At 32.2% G+C, this 15,378-nt stretch overlaps 1 protein-coding gene across 1 annotated transcript in view; it reads right to left on the bottom strand.

The window, feature by feature from the left end:
• Positions 1-15,378, bottom strand: part of LOC129226545 (vesicle-fusing ATPase 1-like) — an 88,342-nt gene that overhangs the window by 12,890 nt on the left and 60,074 nt on the right. Inside the window, exon 19 of the mRNA XM_054861154.1 lies at positions 5,504-5,700. Within this exon, the coding sequence (XP_054717129.1) occupies positions 5,504-5,700 (197 nt within the window). The remainder of the gene's footprint in view (positions 1-5,503; positions 5,701-15,378) is intronic.

Below are 15,378 nucleotides of genomic sequence, written 5' to 3'. Positions count from 1 at the left end.
GCAGTTTTTAAACATGCCAGCATTAACAGCTGCCAGTCCTATGCCTGGATAAAGTGTGAAGGAAAATTGTACAACATTTTAATTAAATATGTTTGTAGTACTGAAAGCTTTATTATAGCAGGAAGAATTAGTTTTAATTAGTGCCAACCTTTCTGTTGATGCTTTTCAGTTTGCGTTGAAAGAAATTGATGAATTTCAAGGAAATATACGTAAATAGTTTTAATTTGCTTTCAAGTATTACTATGAAATTTGAAGAAGTCCTAAGATGTACAGTCACCTTTCTAAAGTGTCTTGTTTAACATTAAATCATTTCTTGCTTTTACAGCTATCCTACGACCCTTCGTTTTGAGCCCTAAATCCAGAACTGGAACCAGCAGTTTCAATACAAGGATTGGTACAATCTCACAATTTCCTTTTTCAAGTAAATGTTTGTACTGAGTAGCATACAGCAGGAAGATTTGGTTTTAATTAATGCCATCCTTTCTGTTTGTGCTTTTCGGTTTGCATTATCTCTTCAAAGTTTCTTCAGAGAGCAGTGGTTGAATTTTGAAGAAGCAGCTCTGAATCTACATGGAATCCTTTAAATTGCTATCAATAAATCACACGTATAAACAACTATATATATTTGATGCACTTCTGTGATTGTAACATGCTTTTCGTGTATTCCATATTGTAATAAAGTATGATACCCAACATTTAAAAACATGGACTCAATTTTCTTGCAAAAATGAATTGAATGGAACTGTCATTTGTCATGTTTGAACTTTATGTATAACATTGAACTTATTTGTTCAATTATGTAATATGTGTGAAATAATGATGAATTCTTATAAATTAAAATTTAGTAAATTTGAAAAAGTAAGTTTTATTTCAGATTGATTTGAATAACCATGAACAGGAGCAGGGGTTGTTAATATTCATATTGTATTCAGTAAGATTTAGTTAACAGTGACTAAAAAACGTCTTTAATTTTATCTAAGAGCAACATTTCTTTTTGAACTAATTAAATGCGGTACAAACTTGTTATACCTCAAGGATTGAGGGATATATTTTGCACATGCCTCATAACTTAACCATGGTATGACATTATTCATTATTGCCTTCCCATTGGGCAACAAATTATAAAAATTAAAATAAAGAAAATGTGCATTTAACTTGGCTGTTGGGGCTCAGGGGGATGAGACCCCTGGACCTGGAAAAGGGCACCCTTTTCAATCTTCAAAGTAATTGTGTGTTTAGTATTATAATTTGCATCTGCAATAGTTAAGCAAGCGTTCTTTCATAATTTAACACATATACATTACATGATATCAAGTCTGGTTCCTGGGGTAGGCAATCACCTAGGGCAGCAGATTTTAGGGGTAGAAAATTTCGAAGTTGAAACATTATTTTTTTCTTTTAAGTATGAATAACTGTTTCAGCGTCGTAAGATTCATTGCTTCAATGCTATATATATATATTTAAGAGTGTGTACCAGTGCTTGAATATGCTAAACATTGTTTGAACTAGAAATTCAATTTAATTTTAGAGGTGGCAAATTGCATGATTTGAAAGTCTTTCGAAAATATTGATATCTGTTTCTATGGCATAAGATGCACTACTTTAATGTTAAAACTAAAGTGTGTACCAGTGCTTGGGTATGCAAAAATCAGTTTGGAATTTAACTAGAAACTCGCTTTAATTTTAAGCACTTTACTATTATTTCTATTTTATTAATATATTATTATTTTTATTATTCAATGGGGGGGGGGGCACTACTAGAGCCGCCCTACATGATATAAAAATAGTTGTGCACAATTCTTTAATCTTTTTGCTATCTACATAAGATTTTATTCAAAGGAAGCTGTAAAATGAATGAACATTATAGTCAATAGCCAGAAAGTATAAAATTCCATGCTGAGAATGATAATATGACTAAAAACCAAATGTTCTAGAAGAGAATTTTAATGCCCCCTAGTTGTAATCATTAGAAGTCCTTAATTTTTTTTTATAAACAACTTTAAAAAAAAAATTGTGTAGTCTTGTAGTTTTTTTCTTGTCTATCCAGTAAACAGACATGCTGCAAAACTTTGAAATTTGATAGTGAGCAGAGTTATTATAGGGGCTTATGTGAACAATTGAAGACTTTTTTTTTAAATATCATAAAGTAAAGAAACTTTAAAAAAAAAATTCCATGACATAAAGAAAATACTTAATAGGGACGTTTATGGGGAAGTTCGTCATAGTTCATAGACTAATGTGCATCTAACCTTATTAAATTGGATGATTTACGAAAATTCTTAATTCCAATTTACACTATTTTGACCTAAATTACCCTTCATCTTCATTTCAAATTTTAGCGTATACACTTTTTTTTTTCATAATTTTCTACAAACTACCTTCTGTTTCCACTAGTACAGCGCTGTACATATATAAACAAACCATGTCATGATTCACACCATGTGGTATATAAACCAATCTAATAAAATAATGTGTTGTATAAACCAAAATATAGTCCAACTGTTGTATACCAGCTAAGAAAATGTATATCTGAAAAACATAGAGCAGATCAAATTCATCTAAATTCAAACCCAGTGGCGAATTTACCATATGTCGCAACTGTAAAGGGGATCCGAAAGACGCACAAAAGTGCACATGATTAATGTTTTACATAGTTCTGTTTTAGACAGGGCCTCCAACTTTGTATTCTGACGGGCCCTAAATCTAAAACCGCAACTGGTCAAACCATCTATTTTTTTCCCAAAATTAGGGCCTGATCAAGACATCAGGGAGCCCTGTGTAGTCAACTCTTACAATTTTAGCCATTGACGAAATCAATTTGAAAAAAAAAGCCGTTTGGGGCCACGGCCTAGTTGACCTATTCAGTAATCAGGCCCTGCCTGAAATTAAATGAAAAAATAGGTATACCAATAATTACCAAAAACTGCAATCATGAAATCGGAACCTTTTGAAAAACTGCGATCAAAAAAACGAAAGCTTTTCATACAAGAGTATGAACTTAACATTTCCTTTCATTTTTATATATTTCCATTTCAATTTTCTTCATTTTAGTCCATTTATTTCCCCAAAAATGCAGTGAAGTTTTACCGATTTTCTTCAGACCATATTCCTTGAATAGAGAGAGAAAAATTACCTTTTTTGTGACCCATAAAAACGAAACACGCACGGCAGTCCAGTTCCTGCATTTGTTTGCAATTTTTATTTATTATTATTTTTTTTCAAAGATGTCCATTAAGAATGATGACGTACCCCTTCAGATGTTACAGAGCACCCACAAATTGTCCAAAACTTCTGAAAATCTCTTTAGCGCAGTCTGCATCGTGTTTTTTCTCATTATCGACGGAATCCTGACTATTTACGCATTAATATAATTTCTGAAGACTTAGTGCAATTTTTTCTGGCCAAGCCACTAGCTCTTATAACACTTTTTAAAGTAGAAATGAGGCCTTGCCCCGAACCTAGACTAGTATATTCCATATCACAGTAAAAAACAAAATAACATCAAATGTATTTTTTGCATTCAGTTTTAAGAGCCCTGCGTTTTCAAAACATCCTGCTTCTTGTTTTTTTAGAGACGGGATGTCAGTGTATGTGTGTGTGTGTGTTTTTTTTTTTTGGGGGGGGGGCAATAAAAGGTATTTTTCAACACTCATTTGTGCGCAAGTGATTTTTTTTTAAATAAAAATTTAAAATTAGGAACATTTTACATTCTCAAGTAATTTAGATTATTCTGGAGGCCAAATAATTAAGCATTCAACCTTCAATTCTCGCGACATATCATCATCGTGAACACGTGAGCCCTAAAAATTGGGGGCACAGGGCCGCAGTCCCATCTATAGAGTCCCTATATGAAGTGAGTTTGGAGCATTCGATTCTCTCCCTACTCTTCTGACGATGCTCATGGAATCATTAATTAAAATTTTACCAATTTTTCTCCCTTTCTTGTTCATTATTATTATTTTAATTGTCATTATCTGATTTTTAAGAAAAAAAGACTCTGCGAATGACCTGCTTGATCTGTACATTCAAATCACAGAAAACACCAAAAATGAATTGACATAAAATGTAAAAAAAATTAATTTAATTAAATTATGTGATGTTTACTCTTGTTTACGATTTGTTCAAGACTTTTTTTGCGTTTTCAAAGTGAAAAATACTAATTTAAAAAATATTATTAATGTGAAGAATTTCTACTTATACCATTTTCAACTGTGACCGAGTTAAGAGTTTGTTCTGTCTTGATCCATATCTTCGAAGTGAATAATTAGAATCTTTCAACTGAGCGATAAGTTGCCAAATATGGTAACCCTGCAGCGTTTCCTGTTCCTATTATTAGTCAGACTACAAATGGGAGGGGATAGACGGTAGAGGAATAAATGCTGAAATATGTTAAATTCAGTTTCTTGCCTCATCCTGCATTAAAATTGTAAAAATCATGGTTCTCACGTTTTTATAACATAGTACTTGAGATAAATTTTTGTGACTCACATGTTTCACATCTTGCTGTTTATTTAATCCCAAATGCAGTGCAGAATTTTGGAAATTCTTTTGTATTGCTTGCTTCTATCTTATTTCTACTGCATATTGTTAATCTGTTCAGCAAGGAGTAAAAAAATACCACCTCTATTCCTTTTCGTTTTCTGCAATGCTTGTAATTAAATAATTTTAATTGCTTTTGAGTCCTTGAAACGGATTAGATGAGTCTTTGAAATTCCTAAGTAAAGGGTGCTTCAATTTAATTTCTTATCAAGTGTATAAGTTATGAATTGTCCAAATGGGCATCATGGTACTCTCCTGTTATCTATTTTCTAAATCTGTACACCATTTTTTTTAAAAGCATTTTTTACTATTGGTCATTTTGTATTTAATTCATTGTTGTATTTATGGGTGGGTTACAGGGTTGACCAAAAACTAATTGAATTGAACCGACAGCCCGATGTAAGCAAATAACCAAACATAATATTATCTTCTCTCTCGCTTTTTCTCTCTGAGGACTGCTGCCACTGATTTGTTCACCCGAAAAGGATTTTCATTGTGTATTATGGTAATTGGCAAAAGAATATTTTGCTATTTTTTTCAGAGATCTTTGTGGTTCGAATTGCAGAAGGCTTCAAAATGCAGAATTTTATATCTATTTTACAAAAATTCCTATGGGGGAGAAACCTCCGGACCCCCTAAAATTGGATATATTCTACTTGGTATATCTAATTGGGTATATTCCCTACTTAAAATTACACCATTTCCCATATGTATAAAACATAGTGGGGAGGGGGGGGGAGGGGTCACTTTGGCCTTTTTTGCTACAGAAAAGTTGTCCGGGTCTACAAAATATACCAAAAAGCTGAAACAGCTTAGGGCCATATTAAGTCTACATCCAGCCTTGATTTCAACTAATATTGCTCAAAAAAAAAAAAAAAAAAAAAAAAAAAAAATCCTGCCCCCCTCAGGAACTCAGTCCTAAATTTGCCTATGCTAGTCTTATCATATAAAGAAATTAACTAACCTTCGACCTTCAGTCTTTCTTGCAATTTTTGCCAGTTCTTCCTTTCGAAAGCAATCTGTTTCTTCCAGGACAGTCATTAAATGTTCTGGACTGCTGAGGTTAGGAACACGAAGTACCGTGGTAAATGCAGAAACCAACTCCATTTCTTCCAAAACTTGCCTTCTACTGCTCGTACAAATTACCAGCAACTTTCTCCCCTAATAAGCAAATCAGTAAGTTATACCTAAAAAGCATTTCAATCTTTTTTATTGATATTCTCATTTAACATTAAATGGTTTTTTTCATGTGAAACTTTTGAAATGATTTCCCTTACATCATAAAATTAATGAAAAAAAAAGTAACTTTAGTTCAATTATGATCTGTGTCCTTAGTTAAACAACAATATTTCAATAATTTTGTGTGTGAAAATGAAACATATTTTATGGAAAACCCCCCCCCTTCAAGATGTAATAATTTAAGGAGAACTCAACCTTGGATTGAACTGACTTCATAAAGCGACACTTGTATATAGCAAAAAAATTATGAGGCTTATTTTAAGTAACAGAGTAGGTTGAACAAAACAAATATTAGTTTCTAACACACAGTTATATAGCAATCCAGGCATACATTCTTTTTAGTTTAATCACGAGTCCTGTTTAGAGCAGATCAAAAGAGCTATAAAACAGCTTTCAAAGATAATGAGCAAAGCCCCATTTTAAGAATAATACTTGTAAATTAATATCACATTTAAAAAAAAAAACATTTATAAAATATTACCAAACTCCAACAAGTTTTTCTATACAGTAGACCCTCGTTTTACGCGGGGGTTACGTTCCATGGAAAAGCCGCGTAAATCAAGACCTCATAATAGTGTTAAAATAGGAGTTTGGTTCCGTAGATAACAAAATACTTCATTCTAGTGATGACTAATTATGTAATAAGTTTAATGTGTACTTATCTCGACTTTTATGCACAACATGCATAAAGAAAACATCAATTAATTTCGCGTTCTGTTTATAAAGAGCTGGCTATGATAATCTTTTGGAAGTCATTAAGAATTTTTCTCTGTAATTCTTTGCAGAGCATTAACGCATCCATGATTACTTGCGTCATTTCGATGATGGAATCTTCCTTCATTAACAAATCAGGAAGATCGTTTCTATTGTCTAGGAATGGCTCAAAATTTTCAATGTGAACGTTTTTGGTTGTATCGCCAAAATCGGTATCCTCGTTGGTTTTGGCCTCCTTTGTCACTCCTAAAAGCTCTTCTTCTACTGAGTTCTGAACTGTGCTAGTTTAATAACTTTACTTCTAGAAAGAGCTCTGGAACCAATCGCATAAAATGTCTCCAGGGGCCCAAGTTCGGTTATTAGCGTGCAAAAATGCAGTTTATTACGTGTAATCTGAAATCTTTAGGAGCTTGGATTTTAAAAGAGGGGAAAATTTTATCTGTTTGCATTACCGCATCCACGTAAAACCGAAACTCATCCGTCTCGAATAAAATAAAGGTGTCAAATCTTAAACCACGTATAATTGAAAGCGCGTAAGATAAACCCGCGTAAAACAAGGGTCTACTGTATTGTTTACTAAAAAAAACTACAAAAAAAAGGAAAAATCTTTGAAGAAATAAAATGTTGCCATTTAAAAGTGAATTAAAATTTTCACTTTATGTTCAACAATTTGAAATCAATACGGTTTTACCGGTTCTGGATTTTTTACATCAATTAACGTTTTGAAAGAAAGTAACAGTTTTACCAGTCAGTCTTAAACTATGTACATTTCTGTATAAGATAACCACTAAACAATACGGATACAATCATTAAGAGAATAAATGTATTGACAAATCCTGCTACAATGTTCATAAATGAGGCCATTTTCATGAGGACTCTTAGGAGCTTTAAAACAACTCCAATTTTATAGGCACTAATTAGGCTTGGAGACTTAAAGGGAGAGGGGAGATGTCTTTTTGAAGGACTTTTACGGTGCTTCATTAGATTCTATTCTACAGTTGAATCAGGGATATAACAATCCCCTGGCTATCAGGGTTGGTATAAAAACCGTTTTTTTTTTTTTTTTTTTTGAATAAACCCGAAAAAAACTTTTTTTTTTTGGTTTAAACCAGGTTAATTCGGTTTTCATTACCTATTGTAAGAAAAACAACTTTATTTTAGGAAAATCATGTAGATTTTATGAACTATTTGTTAAGGAATGTTTAATATTCATATTTGTAACTAATTTCTTCATAATTAATTAAATAATTAAGAGTAAAAAATCTTGTAATTTCATTTTCTCCTACTAGAGATTTCTATAGGAAAATATTGTTTGAAAATCTTGAACTATTATAAAAAATACAATACGTAAATGGATCTTGGAGAAAAAATATCAAAGAAATAATTTACTGTGATAGTTCAGATATTAATTACAAAAAACCAAGAATAAATTCTTGCAAATTCATTTCCTCATAATCATAGCTATCTAAAATAAATAAAAAAATAAAAATAAAATTAAAATCACGCATGCTTAAACATGGAAAGTATTCTGCAGTATCTACAAATAAATCATAAGTCTGCTGTACATTACACAACTTTAAAAATCAAAAGATCAATGCATATATTGTTTAAAGATTTTAAAAAAAGTTACAATTCATGTACTTTATTCATCTAATGTATCAGTGACAAGAATTATAGAAACAGCACAATTAGGTTTTAAGGAAAAGGACAATTAGGTTTTAAGAAAAAGGACAAGTAGGTTTTAAAAAAATTATAATGTTTTCCATTGTAGACATTATTTTTCCTGGTTTAATGCATTTAGGAATACAATTTTTTTTTTATCAAAGGAAAAAAATTAAAAACCTCAGTACAAACTGAAATGAAAATACTATTTAAACATATTTTAATAATGAAGACATAAGGGAGGAATCAATAAACATAAACATTAATGTTTTTTTATTCTTCCACCATTCATACTGGATACTTCTTTTATAATATTGGGATTAGAAAAGTTTTTTTACAGGTGAAAAATTTGGCATTAAATTTCTTTTTTTTAATAAGAGCAGAGTTACATGAATGTGTTCTGTTTTCATAATTTTATACATTTTCTTTTCTTGCTCTGACTGCATAGCCTATCGGGGATGCAAAAAGTGTGCAGGTATAAACTCAATTTTATGCCTACTCTAAGTGTTCTTGGACTTCTTTAGTTATATTTTTTCCTCTTGGCATTTCAATATTCTAGTGTTAAGATATTTTTTACACTATGCATCGCTTCAATGGTACATACTATTTCTCAACAAATCTTAAGTAATCAAGCAAATTAAGTAGTATATGAAGTTTTGGTATGCTTTTTGGACTATTCTGAAATGCAAAAGACTGCAAAATAATAGAAATACAAATACAAAAGTGACGACCAGCAACAGGCTCTGGGCTCAGCTAGACTGGTCCCAGTCAATTTACAATCCTCAGGAAAGAACAATAGCACTCTTAAAACTATGTACTCCCTTGCTCATTACCACCTCTTCCGGTAAGCTGTTCCAAGGTTCCACTACCCTGCTATAATAATAATTTTTCCTAATATCCATGTTAACCCGAGATTTAAATAGCTTAAAACAATGAATGACCCCTTGTCCTGTTTTCAGTGCTAAATTTCAGCCCCGTAACATCTTTCATTTTAATAAATTTAAACAACTGAATCATGTCCCCTTGGTCTCTTCTTTGATCAAGACGGTACATTTTTAGCCTTCTAAGCCTGGAATCATAGACTAAATGAGAAAGTCCATTTATTAGCCTTGTAGCCCGTCTTTGAACCCTTTCCAATACATTAATATCTTTCTTAAGATAAGGAGACCAAAACTGAACAGCATACTCCAAATGAGGTCTTACCAAACTTCTATATAAGGGCAGAAGAACTTCTTTAGATTTGTTTGAAATAGATCTATTGATAAACCCAAGCATCTTATTGGCTTTATTACATTATTACTAGCTATGCTACACTGTTGGCTGAACTTTAAATCCCGACTTATTAAGATGCCTAGATCAGTAACTTTTTCTGCCTGACTAATGACTGAACCTTGCAAATAATAACTTGTACACTTATTTCCATGCCCTAAATGTAACGCTTGACATTTCCCAACATTAACAGCCATACCCCATTTATCGGCCCACTCAGTGGTCGGAAAAACTACATATTTTTTGTAGCGAACTACAACTACAACTACTTTAGCATAAATGTAGTTTACTACAACTACAACTACTTTTTTCAAAATGTGGCAACTACAAACTACTTTTAAAAAGTAGTCGCTACTTCGCTACTTTTTAGTTACTTTTAAAAAAATAAATAAATAAAAAGCATTCACTTATACATCGTTTGAGGATTGAACGAAAAATTTTATAAAATGATTTAGATTAATAAACTGAATCATTTGGACATGGTACATTACCAAGAATTATTTATTCTTTCCTTCGCTTGCTGAGCTAATTTGTCATTCAAATATTTGTAACGATTTTTGCGCATATTCGCTGCAAGAAAGGATTTAAAAGTGGAAGGAATTCAACCTTAAAATTTTTAATCCTTTCCTGACAGTGAATATTTCATTCAAGAAGTGCAACTCGGTAACTTGAAAACGTAAATAGATGCAGTCATAATTTGTTTTAATTTTATAAAGAAATACATGTACATAAAATTGATTTAGATGATGAAAAACATCTTTTAAACAAAAGAGAAAAACTTTAATTTCCATTATATCAGTTAATTTTATGGGAACTTTTTTTTTTTTTTGCTGGAACTAATAAATTGATTTTGAGCTTCTAGCTAGAGGCCTGGACCAGAACACCATCTCCTTTCTTACGCCACTCATAAAATGAAATAAAAGTATTTTTTCAATATCACCGAATAACCTCAAAAACTTACATTATTTAATAATTGACGTGTATCATGATAATATATCCAACACTCAATCAGTAGAAAAGTTGCTTCTACATTTGAACAAAGCTATTGCCTGTTTGGTGATATTTCGATAGTTGAAATTGTAACCGTAACTCCAGTGGATGAACCCTAAACTCCAGTTGATAGCGTTAATTTTGTTGACCACTTTTTCGTTTCTTCATTCTCCTTAAATTAGTCTTACCTTTGTCGAAATACAGCATTTCCCTGTATGTCAAACATTACCAAAAAATGTTTTCAAATTATCATGCCGTGGCGTGCGTTTCATTGTTGATGACGTCAGGAGCGTTACTCGATCATTCGCTAGTATATATATATATATATATATATATATATATATATATATATATATATCAGGGGTAGGAGTGGAAATTTAAAAATTTTAGGACATCACTTTTTTAAAATTTTAGGACATTTTTTAGGACATGTGATATGGGCTTCATAGCCCTACGTACCAACTATTAGTCAAAATAAAAATAGTATTTACTGTTTTTGACTCCTGCAGTATCAGGTTCCTATTTTTTTATATGTTTTGTAAAAGTTGATAAGATGCAAATACGGTATTTTTGCAATTTTGTCCTCTCCTGTACATTTAGGCAAGTATACCTTTTGAAAATATATTTCTTTACGACTTAAAGAAATACAGGAGTTTAAAACCAACTTAATATTTTACATTTTCACATAAAATTTAAATGAATTAGATAAAGTTATATTGAATGAAGATGGATTTTTTAAAATTAGACATGAGAAATATGATAAACATTTTTATTCAAATACCTGTCATTAGTTACACAAAACTAATTAATAATGTTTACTCACACTGCATCCAAATCTGAACATATCTCTTTCACAAAAAAACTACTTTTCCGTTAGCCGGGCGAAAGCGAAAATCGCCAAACGATTACACCCAACACTAAGTAATTATTTGCCAAATTGATGTAGAAATCCGCCAATTAACCTACAACTCGTGTTAGATGTATTCGATTTCGGGGATTTTCGCTTGCGCCTGGCTAACGGAAAAATACCCAAAAAACAAATCATAAAAATTATTTCGTAAAACAATAAAACTTCTCTTCTTTATCTAACCAAACACTACTTAATACAAATCAAATAATATATCTCATATCTTCAATACTTTCTGCTTATTGCGACAGTCAGCAAGCTTTTCATTGACTATCTGCATTGAAGAGTTCGCAGTAGATAGCATCATCTGAGCAACCTTAATGTCAGACATATCGCTATCATTTATAGCTTTTGTTAATTTTGTTGTTGCTTCATTGAGCAATTTTTGGGCAGCACTCTGATCACTTAATATTTTTTTTTCTTCACTTTGTAATTTTTGTAACTCAACTGAATTTGAAAGTTTTAACTTTTTTGCAGTTTCGTTTGCTTCGGCATCTGCTTTGTGTTTTTTTGCTTTTGCTTTTTCCTGCTCCAAATAAGCCGAATATTCTGAATGAGATCTTCGCACTGATGTCATCATTCCTTTTGTAATTTTAATATCCGAGATGCTCTTGTGTTGCCGGATTACATCTTTACACATTCTAAGAGAATTGATGCTCAACTCTGAAAGCGACGATCTTTCTTTAGTAACAATATTATTATTCACTGAAAAGCCTCTTTCAGGCTGAGCATTTGCAGGAGTTAATGTGAGGCAAGCTTTAGCAACTCTTGAGAGATTTGCATATTTTAGAACTCCAGTACCATCTTTCATTTTGGAAATTTCACCCCAGTATTGGCATACATCAAAACTGTCATTGTACTTGTCAGCTACACTTGTTATGTCCTCATCACACATGTAAATGAGCCATTCTTCTCCTACTTGGTCACTCAGGTTACCAACATCTGATATCTGCGGTAAATAATTTACAAGGCGGCACACGGACAATTTGGAGTTTGACTTTTTTCTGCTTGAAGGGCACAAACATTCTACATCTTTTAAAAAGGAATTTGAAATGGGAAGATTTTTTAACAAGTAATTAGAAATAGCTGTGTACACACTCCTAACACATAAAAAAAAAGACCTATCCACTGCATTCATTTTCATCGCATCTGTAGTCTTTTGACCGATAATAATTTTTTTTGCATCTAACCAGGTTTCTGCATTGTCTGGAGATAAGGCACAAATCTGGGTACCTTTTTTATCGCCAACAACTGCTGTTTTCATAAACTTCAATAAAACACTCCTGACAAACTCATTTAATTTTGAATACATGACATGTACAATAGGTTCTTCTTTCTGTAAAAGCAATGTGTATGGTTGGTAGATTGATGAAAGAAATGAAATGAAATGCAAATAAACTATTGTGGTGGGTTTTTTTAGGTACATGGCAATTCGTGAATATCTATCTGACTTAATAATATCTTGTCCAACACATTCCTTTAAGAAGTACTTTTTTAATACTTCATATTGTTCAATTAACCTGTCGCAAACAGGTCCAAGTGTCAACCATCTGGTTTCTACGTGTCGGATGAAAGCATGGTTGGCTAAGACATCATCTAACATTTGTTCTTGTAAGTAATGATAATCTTCTTTTTTAGCAGGTGATAGTTTAAACCATTGATGAACATCAATAGCAAATCTATCTATATCGAAAACCTCTACTAACTTCGATAATCCTTTGCGTAAAGAATTATGAAGTACATGGAGGTAACACGTTCCTATGTTTAACAAAGGAGGCAGTGACTTTTCACTTAAAAATCCATCCAACTTTTTCCTCAATGATAAGTTCACGTTGGGGCCATCCATGGACAACTGTATAAGTTTTGCTATTTCTAAGTTATTATCATCAAGGAAAGTTAACAATTTACTAAGAAGAATTTGTGCATCAGCATGCCCCAAAAAGTAGGAATCAAAGTATGAGTACACTACTTTCTCTTGCGTTTCAGACCAATATGAAAGACAAATATCAAGTTGCTTTTTGGCTTGTTTTGTTGTACTTTCATCAAAATGTATAGCAAAATATGATCCTCCTACATCTTTAAGAAGTTCACCTTTCAGGTAAGGTGCAAGTCCGAAATTTATGACATACCTCACTTTTTTTTCGGATAGTTTTATGCCTTTAGCCACATCGGAATCACCAAAAATATCACCATATAACTGACACAAGTCAGTCAGTGATGCAAACGAATAGTTATTCTTCACTGCAGCTAAAACCAAGTAGATTTCTGCTTTAAGAACTTTATCTGCCAAAGAATATTGCAACACTTCTTTACTTGCTTGAAGAACTGAAGTATTCCCAGCAGTTGAGGATGATGATAACACTGATTGATTTTTAAGTCCACGAATCGCTCTTTTGTGTCTTTCACTGTTCCCGTGGGACAATATTTGAGAAAATCCCTGATTTCCAACCTTCATTACATAATTGCACGGAACGCACTTGGCTTCATACTCGTTATTCGTAGCGATACACCAATTTTTAATGGGATCCCCATTTTTATCCTTTTTTTCCAACCAAGCTGTTGAAAATTTCGTCAAACGAGGCATTTTGTTCTTTTTATGTAAATATCATTCAAAAAAGAACATTCCGCTTTCAAAATGATCGCACCAACACGTGAGCAAAACAAAAAAAAAAGACAGCCAAACAAACGTGAGGAAAAAACAAATCAACTCACTTCACTTTACTTCACAGCGCAAGAAAAAAGTTCTATGATGCGTTCGCATGCTCTAGTTCGCATATTGCCGGTCGACCACGGTTGGTTAATCACATGACGTCAGCGGCTAGTCACCAGTTAACCGCAGTCAATCGGTAGCTGTTTGCGAACGCGTGGAGTTTCTCTCAGCACTTGATTGGTTTATCTCTTTCCTTTTCCCTACGTCATACAAAGCGGAGGCGGATTCCTGATGACGTCATCGGTTTTACCCATTGGCCCCGATCAGAGAAAGGAGAGAACGAATTCGCGCGTGGAATGCTCGATGATCGTAAAAGACGGGGAAAGTTCGGATGCTTAACAAAAAGCAAAAATTTACAGCTTGACAGCTGGAAATATCAAAATGATAAAGAATTGATAACATTTTAGGAAAATTAGGACAAAAATGTAAATTTTAGGACAATTTAGGACATTTTTAAAAATTTTAGGAATATTAGGAATTTTAGGACAACTCCGAGCCCTGATATATATATATATATATATATATATATATATATATATATATATAGGGAGGAATCAATAAACATAAACATTAATGTTTTTTTATTCTTCCACCATTCATACATGATACTTCTTTTATAATATTGGGATTAGAAAAGTTATATATATATATATATATATATATATATATATATATATAACTTTTATATATATATATATATATATATGAGGACATCTAAAATAAGAAACATAACTAAGAATGCTTACTTTATTTCAATGTGAAATTTTAAACTACAATGGACTCGCGCAACAGCGCGATTATATTTACACGAAATGCATATTTTGCGAGCTTTTCTCGAGTAATGAATTTAGGAGCTAACGCGAATTCCTCACCCCGTAACACGAAAGTTTTCGAGTGGGAATCACAGGGCTTAAGTATCACCTTCTTTACTGACTACTAAATATCAGCTTCATGAATGAACTTTCCCTTTAGATTCACTGAAAGCGGAAGTTCCTCAACCGAAATATCACTTTGTTAATTTACAAATCGCCACTACGCATCTTTTTCATTCTGAGTATGAATTTGATGAAACATAATTTCACATAAGCGGCTGTTTATCTAAAGTTTGAAAATGGAAGGAAAAATAGAAATCTGACAACTAAAGAAATGTAAATATTTTAGATATACTTGAACAACTAAAAAGTGCGTCGAATATATTCTACTGTACAGTATTATTGCAGTGTTTCATTTTTTTATTGCTACATACTATACGCATCACACTGTTTCATTTTATGCCATTATCTCCCACCGATTTTTGAGCAACCTAACAGTTTTTTTATTCAATAACACAGCTTTAAAAAAAATACAG

This window comes from Uloborus diversus, chromosome 7, assembly GCF_026930045.1.
Source record: "Uloborus diversus isolate 005 chromosome 7, Udiv.v.3.1, whole genome shotgun sequence".
Lineage (NCBI taxonomy): Eukaryota > Metazoa > Arthropoda > Arachnida > Araneae > Uloboridae > Uloborus > Uloborus diversus.
Note: the sequence above shows the minus strand (reverse complement) of the source record. Positions and strands in the feature narration are given on the sequence as shown.